Here is a 21,067-nt window from a genome sequence, read left to right on the forward strand (position 1 = left end):
CAGGACAAGTGCTACCTTGCACCATACCTGGTGAGGAAGGAGACCCCGGAGTGCCCGGTGTACCCGGACGACCAGGTACAACTCAGATGTTTGTCTCTTAGACGTATGTCCTTCTTTTGTCAATGTTCCTTTTTTTGTGTACCAGAGCTTTTAAAAATTCTCTTATGCAACATGTCCAAGGTTTTACAGTTGTCAAGACAAATGCTGTGGTTGTTTTTGTTTCTTTAATGGAAGGAGAAGCATTTGGTTAGTATATGGAGCAATGAAATTGGCTAAAATCCACAAGACAAAGCTTAAAAATGGGTTAATTTCAGTTTGTGTCTCTGGAAACGATGTGTAACTGAAAGAACATTTTAAAGTAGAAAAAGTCAGATATCTCTTGATTCCAGCTGCTTTAATGTGAATATTTTCTGGTTTCTTTACTCTTCTGTTACGCTATATACGGAGCAACGGAGCGACTTTAAGACAAAGCTTAAAAATGGGTTGATTTCAGTGTGTGATGTGTGGTTACCGCTGGAGCTGCAAGATCAAACTATTTTGGTAAACAATTAATCACAGTTTGAGTCATTTTAAAGTAGAAAAAGTCAGATATCTCTGATTCCAGCTGCTTTAATGTGAATATTTTCTGGTTTCTTTACTCCTCTGTGACGCTAAACTGAAAATCTTTGGGTTGTCGACCAACACAAGACATTTGAGGACGTCTTCTTGGGGTTAGGGTTTAGACCAAACAACTAATCGTAAACATGTAAAAAGAATCATAAGATTGTGCTAGTGTGGCTCAGACGACGTGTGAATATTGTTTGGCCAAGCAAGTGAAACGTTAATCTGCTTCATTGTCAGGTCCTAAAGGTCAGCCAGGTTTCCCAGGAGGCCCTGGACGTCCAGGGTTCGATGGACCCAAAGGAGAGAGAGGAGACTCCGGTTACGGAGGCCAGCCTGGACCGCAAGGTAACCCTGCACGGTGGTCTGTTTCTGGAACCTGACTATGGGACTATTTGTCTCTGCAGCTGGACTTTAATCAGAAGCGGGCCTTGATGTCATCACTGTCTTTCTACGTGCAGGTTTCCCCGGACCTAGAGGAGACCCTGGACTTCCAGGTGGTTCAGCACAGGGTTATGACGGAGCCAGGGGTAAGGATGGTGATTCAGGGCGCCCTGGAGCCAAGGGTCAGCCCGGAGAGGTACTAGGAGCCACACCTGGAGCCCCAGGAAGGGACGGTATACCGGGAGGCCCTGGAGACAAGGGCCAGCCTGGGACACCGGGAGGACCTGGATTACCTGGTGGGTCCGAGGACAGAGAGACTCACATTCACTGTGTTTCCATTGGCGGTTGATGGGACGAGTTTTGATGCTCACGCTTTCTTCCTCTGTCAGGCGCCGATGGACGCTTCGGCGTTCCTGGGCTGAAGGGAGAGCGTGGATTCGACGGAATTCCCGGTAGGCCCGGTGCTATCGGACCTCCAGGCGAAGCATTCGGCAGCATCCCCAGCCAACCCGGACTTCCTGGCAATCGAGGACTGAGCGGATCGCCAGGTGAGGAGAAGGATCCAGTGAACAGTGTTTCCAACCAGACTTCTGTTTAATTTAGTCCAGTTTTAGACTCCATGTTCTGTATTTGTAGCTTGATTTATAGTAAAAGAACAAAACGTTTTATTTAGTTTTGATCTTGTCTTTAACTTCTCATTCAGTGTTGGTTCCTTCCCTCCCTCCTCTCACTGTGTCTCTTCCACATTCCCTCCATCTATGAATCAGACGTTCACAGTTTTTGTTTTCTCGTTGTGTATTTGAACGCTACATCACCCAAAAGAATTTGTCTCCTTCTCCTGTTTTTATATTCCTCTTTGTCCCGTGTTTCCTTTCCTTTCTTTTTTTCCTCCCTCCTTCCTACAACACCACCACCATTCTCTCCATCCATCCTCTCATCCCTCCATCCTTTTTCTTGGTGTTGGGTCATTCGCTGTAGGCTGCCAAGGTGAGACACTCTCCCCTCTCATCCATCCATCCCTCCATCCATTGCTTCCATCTCTCTATCCTCCTGCTCTTCGTGCATTAGTGTTTCTCAGCATCTCCGCCTGGTCTACATTTCTCATCTGAACGCCAGATAAAAAAATGTCCATCTCCACCCATCCGTTGGTTAATTTTGCAGTCAGTCAGTGTGGGAGGTGTCACAGTAAAACCTCTTCATTTTAATTTTATTCTCAGGAAGCCATTCCCGAATTTAAGAGCAACACGCACATATTTTGAAATCAGAAAATCTTCGGAGGCGCCCACCCAAACTTTTATCCACGACTCTTATCAACATACAAAACTTAGTTTGGCCAAGTTTTATATCACAAACAGAAAATATTCCATGTGAACGTGGGTCTAAACTTGTTAAATCTTTCAACACATACGATCACAATTCCCCACTGATACATTATAAGATGTCATTTATCTCCTTTATTGGTATTTTTTTTTTAAATTAAAGGTTGAAACTTTTTATTTCATTTATTCCAAATGACCTCTTGATGCCGACATGCACGGCTAAATCTTTGAGAAGCACTGGAGAAAGGAATTAAGGAAAAGTTTCCGTAAAGGTTGATTTGTAAGATGTGGCCAGAAAAAACAACCTGGAAGGCTGCTTAGCCAGGTTGAGCTAATTAGCTAATGGTAGCTAGCTTACAGCCAAGGTCAGCTAGCAAAGAGCAGCGGTCGTCGGTTAGCCTGGTGATCTGCTGCCCCCTCTGGACACATTTTACAAACTTATGAGATTTCTGGAAGATAAGCAGATTTTTGTTTTGGTTTTTTCGAAGATGGATGTTTTGACTCCAACTGCAATGCATGTGGGGTTTAAGATCTGTTTTTAAGGGTATAAATGACTTGTGATGGAAGTGAACGCCTCACACCCAGACTGAAGGACTGATTGAACAAATACAACAAACTATTTTGGTAATCGATTAATCACAGTTTGAGTCATTTTAAAGGAGAAAAAGTCAGATATCTCTGATTCCAGCTGCTTCGATGTGAATATTTTCTGGTTTCTTTACACCTTAACTGCAATGCATGTGGGGTTTAAAATCTGTTTTTAAAGGTATATATTTGTGTATTTAAATGACTTGTGATGGAAGTGAACGCCTCACACTCGCTGATTGAACAAATACAACTCCGAACGATGGCTTCAGATGGACATTTTTATCTGCGAGAGATTCAGAAACATGAAGCTCTGTCAATGAAATGTGTCTCCTGACGTTTGTTTTTTTAATATTTGCAGCCAGCACTAACACCTTCAATTACACCTCCAAGTCAAATCTTTACTGGATGTGCGTTTATTCCTTTTTATTGCAAAAAGCTTGTGTGACGACTCAATGCTGTTTAACCATAGAGGCTTTTGATACGCTCTTAAAAAGGACTTTTTCTACACATCCCCTGCGTGTAATTAACACCAGATTAGGGACAAGTCGGGCTGATATCTGTGTGGATGTGTTGAAAACGAGTTCTCCTTTAAGAATGTAAACAGTAGCAGGTAGTGTGCTCCTTCTAGGACGAACAACAACTTTAGACGGTTGTTGAATCTCGCTAATTCAGTCTGGAATTGCACTTAAATGATCACAGATTTGATCCAGCAAACGTTTGGACATTTTAAATCCCTGCGTGTTTGTCTGAAATCAGCCACAAGTGCAATTGCAGCCAACGCAATGTAATGAGTGTTTAAATTGTCATCTAATGTTTTTGCTTTTCTGTGTGTTCAGAATAGAAATAATTCATGAATTGATTTTGTTTGTTTGTGTTGGAGGTAAGTTGATTTATAATGACAGTAAAGGTAAGTTTATATTTAATGACTTTCAGAGAAGGTGAACGTAACGTAACGTAGCGTAACGTAACGTAACGTAACGTAACGTAATGTAACGTAACGTAAAATACAGATTATTAGCGCCTGGCTAAATCTCTCTCCCGTCTGTCCCCCATCATCATCATCATCGTCGTCCACCTCCAGGTTTCCCTGGACGCAAGGGAGACAGAGGAGACCCAGGTTTCCCAGGGCCTGCTGGAATGAAGGGAACCCCAGGACTGCCCGGCTTCCCTGGAACACCAGGCCCAAGGGGACCCCCTGGACTTCCCGGACCGGGAACTAGAGACGGAATTCCAGGAATACCGGGACGCAAGGGTAGGCTGGGGCTGCTGCTGGTTGTCACAGTTTATCTTCTTCCTCTCACAGAGACAATAATGTTGATCCTCTTGTGTTCATCCACAGGTGAGATTGGTTTCCCAGGACTGGTGGGCTTCCCTGGACTACCAGGTCGCCCCGGAAGCCCAGGGTTCCCTGGAAGGAAAGGAGAGAGTGGAGGGTCTGGAAGAAACGGACTCCCTGGCGGCCCCGGGTACTCCGGACTGAAAGGTAGAGCGACCACAGCTGTTCAGAATTGGATCAGATTTACTGCTCGAGCCGAGTGTGAGAGTCACATGTTTTCCCTCTGCAGGTGACAGAGGATACCCCGGACCCCCCGGCTTGCCATCTCCTCCTGCTAGACAAGAGTATGTGGAGAAAGGAGAACCTGGAACCCCTGGAAGCAACGGCCCTCCTGGTTTCCCCGGACCCAGAGGTAACGCAACTTCCTGTTTGAGACACAGAGTTCTCAAATTAATTAAAAATGAATTTTGAGGTTACAAATCTGACATTTTCTGATGATTTGATTCAGGTGACAAAGGTTATCCAGGACTGCCCGGTCGTCAGGGTCTCCCCGGACTTCCTGGTTACGCCGAGCAGAGTAAAGGACAGCGGGGAGATCCTGGGTTCCCAGGGCGACCGGGAGGTCCAGGCTACCCTGGACAAAAGGGAGAATCTGGAATCATGGGATTCCCCGGCATGTCTGGACCAAGGGTAAGAAAAGACACACGCTTGAAAATCTGTAACGTGCGACAGATTCAACTGCTGAGATTCACGTTCTGATGGCGTCTTTCAGGGTGATGATGGCGCACCTGGTTTACCTGGAAACCCTGGAGAGTTCGGTCGTCCTGGTGGTAAAGGTGAGTGTAAACATTCAGAGTGCCTGTCTATGAATGTTTTAAAACGTAAATCCATCCTTTGACTCACATGTTTTGTTCCTCAGGTCAACCCGGAGATACATTTGGTTATCCTGGAGGTCCAGGAGCTAAAGGACAACCAGGAGACTCAGGCTACCCAGGTAAAACTAAAGTAAAAAAGAAAATTGTGTTTCCTCTCTGACCTGCCGTAGCTTTGGGAGGATGGTTAAAGCCGTCAATTCACCAGGTGTTGATCTCTTCCTCAGGTGGTCGTGCCAATGACGGCGCCCCCGGTGACAACGGCTTCCCAGGAGGTCCAGGTTACCCCGGAGCGAAGGGAACTCCTGGTGAAGGAGGTCGTCCTGGAATAATGGGTGAGAGAGACCTCACATGACCTGCTCTCACATTCAGAGGAAGCCAGGGTCAGATAGTAACACATTCACCTCCGCAGGCTCTCCTGGTTTCCCCGGGCCGAAGGGGCAGTCCGGCTACCCTGGAAGAAGAGGAGGAGACGGGTCTCCTGGAGGTCCTGGAGGTCCTGGAGGCCCTGGAACCAAAGGTAAGAGAGAGAGAGAGATTTGTGTTTACAAATGAGACAGCAGAACTCAACAGGACGATGCTCACTGCGTTGTGTTTTGCAGGCTTGCCTGGATCCCCTGGTTTGGACGGACTTAATGGACTTGGTGGACCTAAGGGTGTTCCTGGAACCCCAGGCAAGGACCTCATCACACACACCCGACACTCATGATGTATTTGTTTTAACTGTTAACTTGTTTTTATGCTTCTGTGAGTCATTAAAGCCATGAAGAAAACAACGACTCGCACTCACGAAGTAGCGACGCGTGTTGAAGATGTTGATGGTTTTGTTGTGTTTGGATCCAGGTGTGAACATCGGAGGTCGCCCGGGTGCCCCTGGTATTCCAGGACAGAAGGGAGAGAGAGGCATCTCCTACCCAGGAGGTCCAGGATACCCCGGAGCGAAGGGAGAGAGAGGAGACTCAGGTGAGGCTGACTTCAAGGGGAGTAGAAATACTGATTGATTGTAATGGGATGTATTATATTACAATGAATCATTTTTGTGTCAGGTGGTCCTGGACTCCCAGGGTTCCCCGGTCGGTCCGGACCTCCAGGTCCGACTGTAGGGTCAGATATTCCTGGACCACAAGGTGACCCTGGCCTGCCTGGACTGGATGGAGAGTACGGTAAGTACTTTTTAAATGTAATTATCTCCCCTTACATTTCTTAATTCCTTTTTCCTTTCCTCAACACAAAGTTCCTTTAATTTCATCGCCTCTCTTTTCCTTTCCTCTAATCTCCTCTCCTCTCTCCTCCAGGTTTTCAAGGTCGTCCAGGTCCTCCCGGGCCGCCCGGTCCAGGCACAGCCCAGGGAGACAGAGGTGACCCTGGGCTCCCGGGCTTCCCCGGATCCCCTGGTAGAAAAGGAGACTCAGGAGGCCCCGGAGGCCTCGGATCCCCCGGCAGTTCTGGTTTCAAAGGTGAAGTGGATCTCTGTGCTGGCTTTAGTCAAAAATATTCCACCTAAACATTTCTGTGTTTCTCCTAAAAGATGAATTGATAAAGTAAAACTTTGTATCTCTGCTTTTCAGGCGAACGAGGTGAGACCGGCTTCAGCGGCGGTCCCGGTCTTAAGGGTTTCCCCGGTGACTCTGGTTACTATGGATTAAAAGGAGAGAAGGGATCTCCAGGTAGGACGACTTCACAGTTTACTCTTCCACCAGCGTTCTCTCTTTGTTTGGCTCACAACTCATCCTGTATCTTCCCGGCATCCTCCATCCTTCTCCTTCTCCATCCCGTCCTCACCAGGGCGTCAGGGTCGTAAGGGTTACCCCGGATCTGTGCTTCCTTATTCTCTTCCTCCGTTGCCGAGACAGTTTGGAGACTCAGGCTATCCTGGCGAGAGCGGAGGCACCGGTTTCCCTGGGGAGCCCGGTCAGCCTGGAATGCCCGGACGTCCAGGTGAGGAGTGAAAACAGCTCCTGAAGGAGACAAAACATCTTAACGAGTGAATTCAAGAGGTGCTGTTAGATTTTGTTGACTTCTGGACGGAGCCAGGCTAGCAGTTCCCTCCAGTTTTCAGTCTTTATGCTAAGCTAAGCTAAGCTACTTAGCTTCTGGCTGTAGTTTTCTGTTCACCGGACAGAACGGAAAACAGAAGTCGTGATTACAGATCGAACAGTTTTTCTCTGGTAGAAATAGAAGTGAAAATAAACGACTGTTTGAAAACTCTCCTGCTGCAGGTCCAAAGGGTCGTCCCGGTCCCGTTGGTAAACTTGGCAGGACTGGACCTGCTGGTCTGCCCGGAACAATCGGTGACGCCGGACCTCCTGGTTTCCCGGGACCCACTGGAGAACAAGGTCAGTATCCATCTGTCAGTCAGCGATGAAGCTTATTTCCAAGCGCTTGATAACAAATGTTTCTGGTTTTGAAATGCCATAAAATCTGGACAAAGACAGACTGTTGACACGTCTTTTATATATTTTTTATATATATTTGATAACAGAACCTCTTTTCTGGGTTCGTACGGGTGCTGGAAATCCTTATAGACACTTTAATTTAATGTGGTACTTGTTTTTATTTATTTTTTCACTCATGTCATGAAACTATGATCATAATTGGTTGTTTTATAGCACAATAACATCTGATTTAAAGTGTCAAAGTGAAATGATAATTTTGTGTGTGTATCTGTAAATATAAATCTAATTTACCACGGACGTAAGTTGCTGGAAAACCTTGAAAAAGCACCTTGAAAGGCTTGAAAAGTGCTTGAAATTGTCAATACGAGGTGTAAGAACCCTCTGATCATCTGTCGTTCTTGACGTCTTCGTGTTTATTACACTACAATATTAATTTCCAGGGACTACAGATGTAGATGAGCTTGTCAAATATAAACAAACTATTAAAATTCAACACTTACAGCAGCGGTCAAACTTTCCCTCTGTTCTTGTTTCTAGGTCAGCCCGGTAAAGCCGGTCGTCCCGGCGTTCCTGGGTCCGTCGGCCGCGGTTCCAGCATTGGCTACACTCTGGTGACGCACAGCCAGAACTCCCAGGTCCCCATGTGTCCTCAGGGCATGGCCAAGCTGTGGGACGGATACAGCCTGCTGTACGTGGAGGGACAGGAGAAGGCTCACAACCAGGACCTCGGTACGGAGACGCTTTAATACCGATGCTGCTACGGTCCTTTATCCGTCGGTGTAACACCTCCTCTCTCTCCTCTCTCTGTCTCCAGGTCAGCCCGGGTCGTGCCTCCCCCGCTTCAGCACCATCCCCTTCCTCTACTGCTCCCCCAACGAGGTCTGCTACTACGCCAGCCGCAACGACAAATCCTACTGGCTCTCCACGACCGCGTCCATACCCATGATGCCTGTGGCCGAGGGGCAGATCCAGCCATACATCAGCAGGTATCGTGCAACGCTTTAGCTCGGCGAAGTGTTAGGATCACACACACACAAACGTGGCGTGTATTCATCAAAGGTGTTTGTCTCCAGGTGTTCGGTGTGTGAGGCGCCGTCTCAGGCCGTGGCGGTCCACAGCCAGGACATGACCATCCCGACCTGTCCTCCCGGCTGGAGGAGTCTCTGGATAGGATACTCCTTCCTCATGGTAAACTGCAGGCTTGAAGTGTCTTACATCAAGGCCCCGGAAATAAAACACAAGTTCAATAAAATATCCTCACTGAATAAAACCAAGACTAAAACGGTGTAAATCTCTCATCTGCAGCACACGGCAGCGGGAGCCGAGGGCGGCGGTCAGTCCCTGGTGTCTCCCGGCTCCTGCCTGGAGGACTTCCGCGCGACGCCGTTCATCGAGTGCAACGGCGCCAAGGGCACCTGCCACTACTTCGCCAACAAGTACAGCTTCTGGCTCACCACCGTGGACCCCAGGCAGGAGTTTGTGTACTCGCCCGGGCAGGAGACCCTGAAGGGAGGCCAGGAGCGCTCCAGAGTCAGCCGCTGCCAAGTCTGCAGCAAGCTCTTGTAGGAGGAGGTGAAACGGAGGGAGGAGGCGGTGACGAGAACGCCTCCGAGGAAAACTAAAATAAAGAGGTGACGGAGGATGAGATGATCTGTAAAGAAATCTATAAGAAAAAACAAGAACATGTGACTGACTGAAAATGACTGGTGGGTGCAGGATCGAGGTCGTTTTTAGGGTTTCTGATCCGCTTTAGGAATGAATGGCTTGTTTTAAAGGACGAGGAGGGCTCCAGTGTGACGGCTCTCCTCTAGATTATCACTGACAATGGTGCTAATGTTTATGTTCTCTGTGTTTTTATTTTGTGTCTTGTGTTTTTATCTCGTTACGGTTTTTTTTTTTTTTGGTTTTTTTTGGCGGGAATCATTCTCGGCTACCTCGGAGAGTGCCACCACCACCACCACCACAACCTTTTTCGGTTAGCACTGCGCCGCTAACACGTAGCTTCAGATGAGTCGGTTCAGACGGTAAAGTCCAACACAGCTATAAATCTTAAGGTCTTAACATTCGTTTCTGAGCTGATCGATCCGAAGTAGACGACACACGGCAGGTTCAGTGACACAGCCGCCATTAAAACTTTGCTTATTTTTGTATTTACGCCCAGCTGACACCACTTTTACCGCGGTTATGTTACAGATCATGTCGCCCTTTGAAAAACAAACTGGTGGTTTCGCATTTTTTTTCAGGAATACCTTCATCATACAACAGTTTGATACTTTGCTCGAGGTGAAGTTTAAGTTGCATGACTGCTGTTGTTAACGCGCGTCTTCGTGCATTTAAGGAAACGTATCGAAAGGCGTCTAAGATTTTAAAAAATCAGCCGCCAGAGTGCAACTGTCCTGAAGCCGATTGATAGTTTTTGCTTTAAACCAGATTCTGGACAAACAGCAGCCGATTTTTTTAACAGCCGCTTCATAATTTCCATTTTTTCTCAATAAACAACATAGAAAATAATAAATTTCAGTTGTCAGATATTAAGTCTCAGAACTTACAGAGCGATTCTTTGCCGAAAATCTGTCTTTTTTTGCATTGAGTTTGGTTTGCAACGTAAATCAAGTCTCAAATGACTCTCTGTAGCACACAAAGTCATGCAAGATCCCAATGTATAGTTTTTTACATTAACATTCACATGCAACTAAAGATCAGAATTCGTCATTTTTTACATTGAGTATGGTTTGAATCTACGTAAACGTTTCGATTGAGTTGCAGTGATAAAAAAAGACATTTAACATGAAAAATCATCATTTTTTACATTGAGTTTGGCTAATAATGTCAACTGAAAGTCTCGACAGAGTTGTTTAAGGCAGGAAATAACCAGAGTTTCCATATTTGCTCATTATTCGACTTCTGGATCTCAGTTTCTAACGATAGAAAATAATGTTTGTAAGGTGTCAAACATCAAATCTCCTCCAAGAAAGAGCTCATGGCACTTTAAACGAAAAGTACACCATTCCAAAAAAAGGCAACTTCCGTAGATTTTTGTTATATCAAGGAAATTACAAATCTCCACAAGTTGTTTTTAAAAGCTTACAAACATTATTTTAAACCAATAACCGCCTAGATTTTAGGAAATGTGTCCAAAACTGTAATAATAATGTATAGTTATCCTGCAAAAACATGCGAAACGACCGGCTTTACTCTTTAATGTATATTTCACATATACGACTCTACGGTGCTACTTCACCCTGACGTTTGACTTGAACAGGCAACATTTAAAAACACGTTCGTATTAAACTGCACGCAATAACAAGGCTCACCAGCACTTTTCCTCTAAAACAAAAAAAATAAAACAGAACCTCTGCCACAGTCAGCTGTAGGAAAGAATGACTTGAATGAGGCCACCCATTCATTTATATATATATATCTATATATATATTGCACTGATGTGAAACTCAAATGGGTCAGAACCAACAAACAAGTCAAATCAAAGGGGCATGTTTTCACCTTCACACCTTTCTCTCCTTATGTTGTGACCAAAGTACACACACACACACACACACACACACACACACACACACACACACACTCTGATAGATTGTTAATTATTGCTGTACATAGTGCTTACTGTATTTTCCCAGCAAAGTATGTTAGAGCAAAAGTCTATAATGCTGTTGGCTCTTTATTTTGTTTTTCATTTTTTCCTTCCAGTCTATGTGTCATTTCTCTGTCCCGGGATAAGATCGAGGAAGAAGTTCTCTGCCTGTAAATGTGGATTTTGCAGCCATTATTTGTGACTGATAAATACTGTGGTAGCAAATAACGGCATGCAATATCAAAATTTATAATTTTTTGCATTGAGTTTGGTTCACAATGTAAAATAAAAGCTTTGAACAAGCTGCAAGAATAAGCAAAGAAACGTAGGATTAGAATTCGTCATTTTTTGCATTGAGTTTGGTTTGCAATGGAAATTAAAAGTCTCGACTGAGTTGCAGAAATAAGCAAAGACTTACAAACTTAGAATTTCGTTTAATTTGGTTCCAAATGTCTTGAATGGCTGACTGCAGTACACAAAGAGGGATCAGAATTGATCATTTTTTGCATTGAGTCTGGTTTGCAATGTAAATCAAACGTCTCGACTGAGAAGCTAAGACTAATCAAATACTTTGTAAACATTAGAAATGATATTTGTTTACATTTAAAGTGGTTTCTCATGTCTTGAGTGGCTTGAACTGTAGTTGCAGAATCACGCAAAGAAAAGATCAGAATCGATCATTTTTTACAATGAGTTTGGTTTGCAGTGTGCAGACACACAAGACCAGAATCAACCGTTTTTTCTATGGACTCTGGTTTGCTTATCCTCGGACAGTGAAAGCTCCACTGGGTGACGTGTAACCACTATGACCGCTGTGTCAGCACATAGCTCTGTCTCTCTGCTGGTAGCCCTGATTTTTATTACTTTACGTCACATGTTACTTTTATTTTCCTTCTTTTTTTTTTTTGCCAGCCTTTGTTGTTTTGTAATCTAGATTGTAATTATTTTACCTAAGTCATGATACTATCCCCTGGTTTTATGTACTGAGATGGGAGGGAATGGGAAGATAAATATGTGTACATTAAATATTACGGAGAAAAAAAAATTGCCTTTAGGATTATTGTTTTTATATGGAAAATATATTCAACACTGACAATTCAGCAGACGCAACAACTGTTTTTACTGTCTGTTCGGTCTTTTACCCCCACGTTCCTGAAACCGAGGATGTTTAACGCAGCAGCATCCTGTAAGTGCCTGGAGCGACAGAAGAAATGCAGTTTTCCTCAAAGAGGATCCATAACAAGAAATGGTTATAACGTGTCTGTTGCTGTAATGTGTATTTCTGTGCTCACACACTTTGAAATAAAGTCTCTAAACTAACTGAGAACATAACGTGTGGTTTGTTTCGCTGTAGTCGTTGTGAAGGTTAAGAATAAACATTAATATCATGAAGCTTGAGACTGATTTCATCCCCAAACAAAGTTGTATTAAATATCAGACATCAAACTAGGTTTTATACACATGTAGATGTTTGTATAATTTACTTTTAATTGTACTTTTGACTTACATTTATTGCCAGAAAACAACTTAAAGTAACCGCTAAATGCTACTTACTGTAGCTGTCATTAGCTAGTTAGCCTCTGTTAGCCATGCAGCTACCTGTCCAGACCAGGGGTGTTGAATTATATCTGGACACAGCCATGGAGACAGAGATCCCCGTCCATTCAAATCTGCTCAGTGGTGCATGAATCCAAAACGTTTCAATTAAAAATACCCAGGTCTTCCGTGTTGCGCGGCCCAAAGAGTAGCACACTGTTTTACAGACTTGTCTTTCACAATGTTAGCTTATTGGAAAGTGTCTTTGAGGCCCAGGTGCATGACGTAATGATTTAATTACACAGTTGGGTCACTATGAAAACTGTCCTCAAAGCCTGGCACTCTTCTGGGGGCCTGAAATAGCTAAATGCTAAATGCTGCTAGCTAACTATAACTGCCATTAGCTTGTTACCTCAGTTAGCTGTGCAGCTAGTGTTTGCACTCCAGCCTGGGGGACCAGAAGAAGTGTTGGTGTATTTCTACTGCCAGCACAGGAGCTCTGCACTGGGACAAGCAGGGGCTAACCTGCTAGCATGCTAACTTCAGTAGATCTCTGAAACACAATACAGAGACGTCATAGTGTCAAAATAAATAAATGAAATTCTTACATATTGCTCCTTTAATTTTAACCAAAGCAAGAGAAATAGACGACAAAATACTATAATTCATGTACAGACATATAAATATTAGCAGTTAAAATGTGATATAAAACATAATTTTATGTAGAAATATAGGCTACATTAATACACAATATAATATGTATTAAACTGATGTTTATTGAATTAACTGGGACATATTCAAGACTGTGGAAGTTATTTTATTTCTACTCACTCCTCCGGTACAGCAGGGGGCGCTTTGCACCTAAAAGCTGGTATCGCAATACGACTAAATCATAAAACCAACGAAGAAGAAGAAGCCGAGCATCACAACAACACTGCTAGCTCCGTTAGCTCGAAGGAAAAGCGAACTTTATTTTTTCTTCTGGTTTGGGACATATTAACAGGTGAGTGATGCAGCTGACAGCGTAAGAACCAGCTAAATTATGAGTTTGTCTTATGTTTTCGTTTCTACACTATTAAATCTGACGTTGTTCTGACTCAGATGTGTGTAAAAATGTTAGCCTGCGCGCTATCCGTAGCTGCGCTAGCTTCGTAGCTAGCATCTTTACCTAACGGTTTTTTATTCTGGTGCAATATGTTGTGTTGTCGCAAACATAAATTAATTAATTATCGATTATTGACGCTTGTGTTGCTGCTGTCTTTATTATCGCAAGCTAGTTGATGCTACAGTTAGCCGCATCAGCTACAGTTTATCAAGCTAGGTTAGCAATCTGCAACACAAATATACAACGTTAGCTAAACTAACATGGCTTAAAAGTGATATTAAAAGGATAAGAGATGATTTATGGTGATGCTTGCACGTTTTAGACGTTAACATGTGTATAAACTTGATGTATTGTCAGGTGACAGTCCTTTTTAGGATCTAGTATATTGAAATAGTTCATGTAAAGGTGCATTGTTCATAGTGGAATGCCATATTCAGTAGTTATTTCCATGTACACACTTATAAGTGCAACAAGATGCACAGCTGAGTCGTAGATTACAGCTGTGGAATAGGAAGGATTACTGTTGTTTGTCATCTGGTGTTCAGGCTCTCTTCTGTTTCAGAGGACAACATGACACATAAATTGACAAACAGAGATTCAATTTGTCATTTTGGAAGCAACAATTTTTACTCAACACCGATTCTGAAGGGTTAGCGTTGGTGTATCATAACCCTGTGATAACCGTGTCATGAAAATGGGGCGTTGTGTGAAATCCCCCAGGAGGATATATTAAAACTTAAACCCTCCAGAGGTCACGACAGCAGACCTGGCATCACTGCGTCCAACATAAGGTCATAATCCTGAGTCGGATGAAGGCCCACAAACCTGGATCAGACTGGACCTACATGTCCTCCTGAGAAAGAGAAAGAGAAATGTTTACGACAAGGAAGTTGCTCTCATGTTGTGGTCAGATAAGATAAGTTTAATGATGCATTTACACAGAGTCTGATGGATAACAAGTGCAGCAGCTACACACAGTGGGTGGCAGTATGAACCTTTAAAATTGTTTTGTGAATAGCTAATAAACAGAGAAGAAGAACAACAAACACACTGATGTCACACTCATAACATCGAGAATTAACTTACACTCATAGCTGCTGCCTATAATTTTAGTCATCGTGTCAGCTGAATAAAAAAAAAATCTATGACGTGCATAAGGGATGTGCCAAAATATCGTATTACGATATATCGCGATATTTCGTCTTGAGGTATGTTATTGATACAGTGCCGCCAAATATTGATATTCAAAAATGTAAAAAAAACAAAACAAAAAAAAACCCTTTATCTTTATTCAAACATAGGAATACAACTAAATAAAATTTAAAAAATGGTTTAAGCAGCTCCAAAACCCACACATATCAATATTTAATGATAGTTGTAGTAAGAGTGTGTGTTAAGAACAGTCACTGTTAGAGTTATCAACGGGTCGAAAAAATACGCAAATAAGCCGGGTCGGGTCGGGTCGGGCCTCGGGCTTCCTTTTTTATAAAACACATTTCATAAAACACATTTCTTGCTGGTTGTAAATTATATATTGTTCGTTGTGAATCATCGCTGTTCACGTGTGGTGAAGAGGGAGTCTGGCTGCTGCTTCATGGGGAGGGGCGGACCTGACGCCGCTGCTCACGATAACAAGTGTATGAGGAAAACAATGCAGGCGTGCGGGAGGTCGGGTTCGGGTCGGGTTCGGGCAGACAATTCATGCTGGTGTGTCGGGCTGCGTCGGGTTCGGGCTTAAAAACCCGCGGGCCTGGCCGGGTTGTAATTTTCAGGCCCGTTGAGAACTCTAGTCACGCAGTATACACTCCTTGTTTACTTGGCTGTCATTCATGTGAAATTGATTGACAATGTATTGGAATTCCTGTGAAATGGATTCAGTGCAGTCAATAAATTCCGAATTTCTTCAGTGACACAGATATCGTGATGTATCGTGGATGGAATTTCTTGCAATATATCGATTAACGCAGAATCGCTGTATCGCGATATTATCGTTATCACGGGCTAAATACTGTGATAGTATCGTATCGCGAGGTACCTGGTGATACCCAGCCCTATCGTGCATCCCCACAAAAGTGTTTGAGTGTATTTCTGAACACCCTCATGTCTTGATCTTGAATGATTCCAGATAGATCTCCTTATTTAGTTGTACTGTTGTTGAACCTTTTAGGCAGATTTATTGTCGTTTATTGGAAACTGAATGAAAACTTGGAAGGCAGCTATCAGCTTGACTCCTCATATTTCCAGCTCCACTGCAGCTTAAAACCAGCGAGGTCACTCTGCAGTCAGACATCAATGATTGATGAAGTTTGGATCTTTGCGCAGCGACAGACTCTCTAGTTTATAATTCTCAGGTGTGTTCCTTACAGCAGCACGTCCACAGTGAACTCCTCATGTCTTTTTTTTCGTCCACAGTTCAAAGATATTCATGTTATTGTCGTAGAGGAGTGAAGTGACTAAAACATATCCACATTTAAGAAGCTGTAATCAGAGAATTTGACTTGATTCTTTAAAGAAATTACTATTACACTTGTACATCTGTCTCTTTCTGCAGGTGTTTTGCTGCTTGTCATTAATAAATCATCAATAACAAGATTATTTCTGTCACTGAAACATCTTGCTTTCCTCCTTCGATCCCGACCGCAGGTACGCTGGAATTTTCTGATACCCACTCGGACATGTCCTATGTCTTCATCAACGACTCGTCGCAGACCAACGTGCCTCTGCTGCAGGCCTGCATTGATGGAGACCTGCCGTTCGCCAAGAGGCTCCTGGAGACCGGGTGCGACCCCAACATCCGCGACAACCGCGGCCGCACCGGCCTGCACCTAGCCGCCGCCCGGGGGAACGTGGACATCTGCCGCCTCCTGCACAAGTTCGGGGCCGATCTGTTGGCGACGGATTATCAAGGGAACACGGCGTTGCATCTGTGTGGACACGTGGACACTATACAGTTCCTGGTGTCCAACGGGCTGAAGATCGATATCTGGTGATTACCCGTGTTTCTGATGCTTTAACCTTTCCATCCAGTCAATATTGAATCTCCCATGTTTGGACTCATTCATTAGTGCGTTTGCTTTCATTTTTCGCTTCCTTTCACGTCTTTTAAAAATGAAATGTGGATGGAAATCAGAGATATAACGATACCTGCCGGTTGTCCTGCTCAACAGCAACCACAACGGCTCGACCCCTCTGGTGCTGGCGAAGAGACGCGGCGTCAACAAGGACGCCATTCGTCTGCTGGAAGGGCTGGAGGAGCAGGAGGTGAAGGGCTTCAACAGAGGACCACACTCCAAACTGGAGACCATGCAGATGGCCGACAGTGAGAGGTAAAAAGCGTGGAGGGAGGGGAAATGGGTTAGACTGCGGAGTAAGGGTGGAGGCAGACAAAGCGGGTTTAAATCGGACTAATCCATTGTCGTTTGGTGGGGTAGAAGGATTTTACGTCAAGTAGCTGCCCTGCACAGACTCACAGAAAAATGTTTAAAGCTACAACATGTAGGAATCCTGCATTAAAACCCTTTTTCGTCCTCTGTCCGTCTCCCTCAGCGCCATGGAGAGCCACTCTTTACTCAACCCCAACCTGCAGAGCAGCGAGGGCGTCCTCTCCAGCTTCAGGACCACCTGGCAGGAGTTCGTGGAGGATCTGGGCTTCTGGAGGGTCCTGCTGCTGCTCGTCGTCATCGCCCTCCTCTCGCTGGGCATCGCCTACTACGTCAGCGGCGTCCTGCCTTTCTCCACCAGCCAGCTGGAGCTGGTGCACTGAAGGGGACGGGGTGGTAGAGAAGAAGAAGAAGAAGAAGAAGAAGAAGCATGGGGGTAGAAAAATTTACCAAGTGAAGTTCTTGCTTACGGCTGTGTTTGTACCAGAACAGAAATTCCAGATTTTTGTTTATTTGCAGCCCAGATCTCTTCATTTACTCGGTTTGTCTCGACAGCAAAAACATCATCTTGTGTTATCGGTAGAAAAGAAGTGAAACAAACGAACAAAAACCCCCACTGTCTCGATTAGAAAACGGTCGCCTACTAATTGAGAGAACGTGTTTGTCTAACATATCCCCCTTTAAAAAATGAGATCACGGTTGAAGCTACTAAAGAGAGAGTGCTGACTGTCAGAGTGAGAAAACGTGTCACTCATTGTAATTTCCTCGTGTAACACCTTCATATTTCCTTCTTTGTTCTGTTACAAGCTGTATATTGCCAACTTTTTTTTTGTATCCTTTATTTTCTTATCTGTCGGTTGTGACGCTGTTATTTATCAAATATCCTCTGTATTAATTTTTCCTGCATATACTCGTATGTTTTATTCTTCCAAACCTTTTTGAGTTTGTTATTTAATCGATCTCTTATTCCCCCTCCCCCGACTGAATCCGTTGAGTTGCGCTAGCCGAAAGTTCCGCGTCGTGCAGGAAACCGTCGCCTCGACTGTGTTGCCTTCTTCTGTTGAGAGACCGCTTCACGTTTCGCTGCAGCAGCTCTTTTTAAGACATTCCCGCCCAGAAGCATGCGGCTTTTGGCGCGTCCAGACCCACCGCGGCGTCGGGACGCGCCGTGTATAGGCACAACGCTCCTTCGACTGTACGGTTACTATCCCGTCGATGACTTATTGTTTATGTTGTGTTGTTCATTTTATCGCCATGTAGATTTTTATTTGTCGTTGGTTTTCCACTGCTGATTTTCAGTGTACAATAACACATTTAAAGTGAAAAGTCCCTATTTAATGTGGGAAATGAATAAACTGATGTGTATGTATGATTCTAATCAACAAGACGACTCCGTGTGGTGTCACATTCCTCCGCCAGTCAGTGCAGCGCGTTGTGGTGACAAAGGTTAAAGGAACAGTTCGCCTAGTAGATGGAGACTCACTGAGAATGTAAACAACAAAAATGTAACGCCACGTGAGCTGTATGGAGCCATTTTATGTTTGATAAAATCCCCAAAAAATCTACTTCAGTTTTTTTGTAGTTTTTCCAGAAATGTTTTGTGGAAACTTCCCCCGACTTTCAATCAGCATGCGGGGGACAAGATAATAACCTGTGAACTGTTCCTTTAAAGGAGAATATAAGGTAAAGACATTGTCCCAACATGTAGCCTAATAAATCACAGAATTTCACACTTTTTCCACACAGTTTAGAAACAGAAGCACAAAAAATGTCTTCGATCCACCAATTCTGTGATTTAGAGAGTCGTGCTCCTGCAACACCTACGTACAAAACATTCAGCCAGGTGTCCAGTGAACACCGTTATGTGTATGACACGCAGACCAGTGAATATTCAAGACAACATTAACGTCCCCTGTTCAATTTCATTAAAATCTCTTCACAGGGTTCGTACACATTTTTTAAGGTCAAATTCAAGCACTTTAAGGGGCCTTTTTCAAACTTTTCCAGTACCTTATCGCTGGGGTAAAATGCATATCTACAAGAATAGATATACTCATTATTATTTTTTTTTTCATTTTTTATCACAATTATGTACATTGTATTATGCTGTAAACATCTAAAATGATGTTTCAAATAGCAAAAACTTTAGAAATTAAAGGAGAACACAAAGTTTTATCCAAAGAAAGGGAAGCCACTTGGCGTTCTTCAGGTACACTTGCACCGAGACAAGGAGAGACCTGAGAGCACCCTGTAATTTTCTTTTTTGACATAAACTTTTTTAAGCTGTTCGCTTATTAATCAAAGTTTATCAATACTGAACATGTCATCTGTCCAAATTGCATGAAATTCACCTTCTCCTCAGCCATCCTTCTCTATTGCTACCAGGCTGCATGTGTGATGATACACACACACACTGATTCTATTTCTCCTTGTACTAAGCAAACTATCCAGTCTGATCCCAGTTTTGCCAAGACACAGATAATATAATAATATTACAATATTATATAGATAATATTATAATGTCAAGCACTTTTAAGCACTTAAACTAAAATCCAAATACTTTTCAGACCTTGAAAATGCAACATTGAAATTCAAGCACTTTCAAGGATTTCAAGCACCCGTACGAACCCTGTCTTCATGTCTGCATGTGAGCGGTCATCTTCTCACAGCATGCAGGTGTAGTTGAAGGTGTGAACCAGCAGGGGGCAGTCAGACCTTGTGCAGTGCAAGTTTAGACATTATAGGAAGGTGTTTTATACAGAAACACACAAGAATTCACCTCAAGAAGACTTCAAGAGGTTCAATATCTACATTTTCACTCGAGTTCAATGTAAAGGGTCAAGTTTTTCTGTCATGTTGAGTCAAAAACTTAAATTAATGCAGACTTAAATGTGTTCATTCAACTATTAAGTTAAGAGGAACTTCTGCATTAACTTTATGTGTTTTGAAATTGTTTATTATTCAAAGTAATTCATTTTAAATCCTACGGAAGAAGATTAGGTTCACATGTGAATTTTTTTTTTAGTTCTGACTTTAAAGTCAGAATTCTGACTTTAAAGTCAGAACTAAAAAAAAAAGAAGCCCTAATCCTCTTCCGTATAAATCAGCTTATAAATCTAGTTATTTTAATTTACAAACATCGACTCAACGTGAAAGAAGAACGTTACGTAAAATGTTGTGTGACTCTTTACAGTGAACTTATGTATCTGCTGGAAAATGTATTTTAATAATAGTACTTAATAAAAAATAAAAAATACTTGAGATGACATCGCTGCTGGTTGAAAGGTTTAAGAAAAATGTGTCAGTTTGGCGCCACCAGGTGGTGAAATGACACATCACACACACACACTCACTACTCATGATTACATGTGCTGACTTCATTAATACAGAAAAGAAAGCAGTGGTGGAAAGTAACTAAGTACATCTACTCGAGTACAGTTTTGAGCTCCATCTCAGAGTCAGTCAACCTTTTACTCAATTACATTGATTCGATACCTTTAGTTACTTGTTGCTTTGCAGGATGTATAATAGAAAAAGACCGCTGGATAGGATATATATATATTAAAAAGTTGCAACATTAAATATTAAGTCATTATTATCCACTATTTATCAGTGATAGAATGTAACTAAGTACTTCTGCCTCACTACAGTACTTCAAAACAATTCTGAGGTACTTTTCGCTTTTACTTTAAGTAATATTTCAACAGGCAATGTAAACTTTTACTCAAGTATGAGATTAGTGTCATTTATACAACACTGATTTATATATATTATTCTGACATCAGCACTTTAACTTGTAACCGAGTACTTCTAGACATGATATTATTACTTTTACTTAGATCTGAGTACTTCCTCCACTGTGTGAGAGTAAAAGTATTTGTTTACTTCCTGCTTTTGTTTGCTTTGTGGTTCCCTCTTTGTATTCGGTTCACTCCCAGACTTCAGTTATTGCTGAACACTTTGATAGGATTTCTTTCACACTCTGTTTGTTTCTTCTTCTCTTTGGGATCTTCTGGTGGCTG

The 21,067-nt window shown here is 43.1% G+C and overlaps 2 protein-coding genes across 4 annotated transcripts in view; both read left to right on the forward strand.

Moving 5' to 3' along the window:
- The window catches only part of col4a6 (collagen, type IV, alpha 6), a 125,522-nt gene extending 113,177 nt beyond the window's left edge, over positions 1 to 12,345 (forward strand). For 2 of the 3 annotated variants that reach the window (XM_030430930.1, XM_030430932.1), the window contains 24 exons: positions 4 to 75; positions 841 to 948; positions 1,062 to 1,280; positions 1,374 to 1,532; positions 1,963 to 1,971; positions 3,973 to 4,143; positions 4,231 to 4,374; positions 4,457 to 4,579; positions 4,676 to 4,857; positions 4,940 to 5,003; positions 5,087 to 5,161; positions 5,267 to 5,374; positions 5,452 to 5,559; positions 5,642 to 5,713; positions 5,883 to 6,002; positions 6,086 to 6,202; positions 6,335 to 6,496; positions 6,608 to 6,706; positions 6,825 to 6,977; positions 7,259 to 7,375; positions 7,973 to 8,164; positions 8,250 to 8,421; positions 8,509 to 8,623; positions 8,741 to 12,345. In XM_030430930.1, coding sequence (XP_030286790.1) covers positions 4 to 75; positions 841 to 948; positions 1,062 to 1,280; positions 1,374 to 1,532; positions 1,963 to 1,971; positions 3,973 to 4,143; positions 4,231 to 4,374; positions 4,457 to 4,579; positions 4,676 to 4,857; positions 4,940 to 5,003; positions 5,087 to 5,161; positions 5,267 to 5,374; positions 5,452 to 5,559; positions 5,642 to 5,713; positions 5,883 to 6,002; positions 6,086 to 6,202; positions 6,335 to 6,496; positions 6,608 to 6,706; positions 6,825 to 6,977; positions 7,259 to 7,375; positions 7,973 to 8,164; positions 8,250 to 8,421; positions 8,509 to 8,623; positions 8,741 to 9,001 — 3,122 coding nt within the window. In that variant the 3' untranslated portion in view covers positions 9,002 to 12,345. The remainder of the gene's footprint in view (positions 1 to 3; positions 76 to 840; positions 949 to 1,061; positions 1,281 to 1,373; positions 1,533 to 1,962; positions 1,972 to 3,972; positions 4,144 to 4,230; positions 4,375 to 4,456; positions 4,580 to 4,675; positions 4,858 to 4,939; positions 5,004 to 5,086; positions 5,162 to 5,266; positions 5,375 to 5,451; positions 5,560 to 5,641; positions 5,714 to 5,882; positions 6,003 to 6,085; positions 6,203 to 6,334; positions 6,497 to 6,607; positions 6,707 to 6,824; positions 6,978 to 7,258; positions 7,376 to 7,972; positions 8,165 to 8,249; positions 8,422 to 8,508; positions 8,624 to 8,740) is intronic. The other variant, XM_030430931.1, reaches the window with a different exon arrangement.
- A 1,071-nt stretch (positions 12,346 to 13,416) lies between these two features.
- ankrd46b (ankyrin repeat domain 46b) lies at positions 13,417 to 18,433 on the forward strand. The gene is made up of 4 exons (XM_030431854.1): positions 13,417 to 13,563; positions 16,309 to 16,651; positions 16,833 to 16,991; positions 17,212 to 18,433. The coding sequence occupies exons 2-4, from the start codon at positions 16,341 to 16,343 to the stop codon at positions 17,426 to 17,428; spliced, it is 687 nt and encodes a 228-aa protein (XP_030287714.1). The 5' UTR covers positions 13,417 to 13,563; positions 16,309 to 16,340; the 3' UTR covers positions 17,429 to 18,433.
- Positions 18,434 to 21,067: the final 2,634 nt, after the last annotated feature.

This window comes from Sparus aurata, chromosome 10 (genome assembly GCF_900880675.1).
Source record: "Sparus aurata chromosome 10, fSpaAur1.1, whole genome shotgun sequence".
Lineage (NCBI taxonomy): Eukaryota > Metazoa > Chordata > Actinopteri > Spariformes > Sparidae > Sparus > Sparus aurata.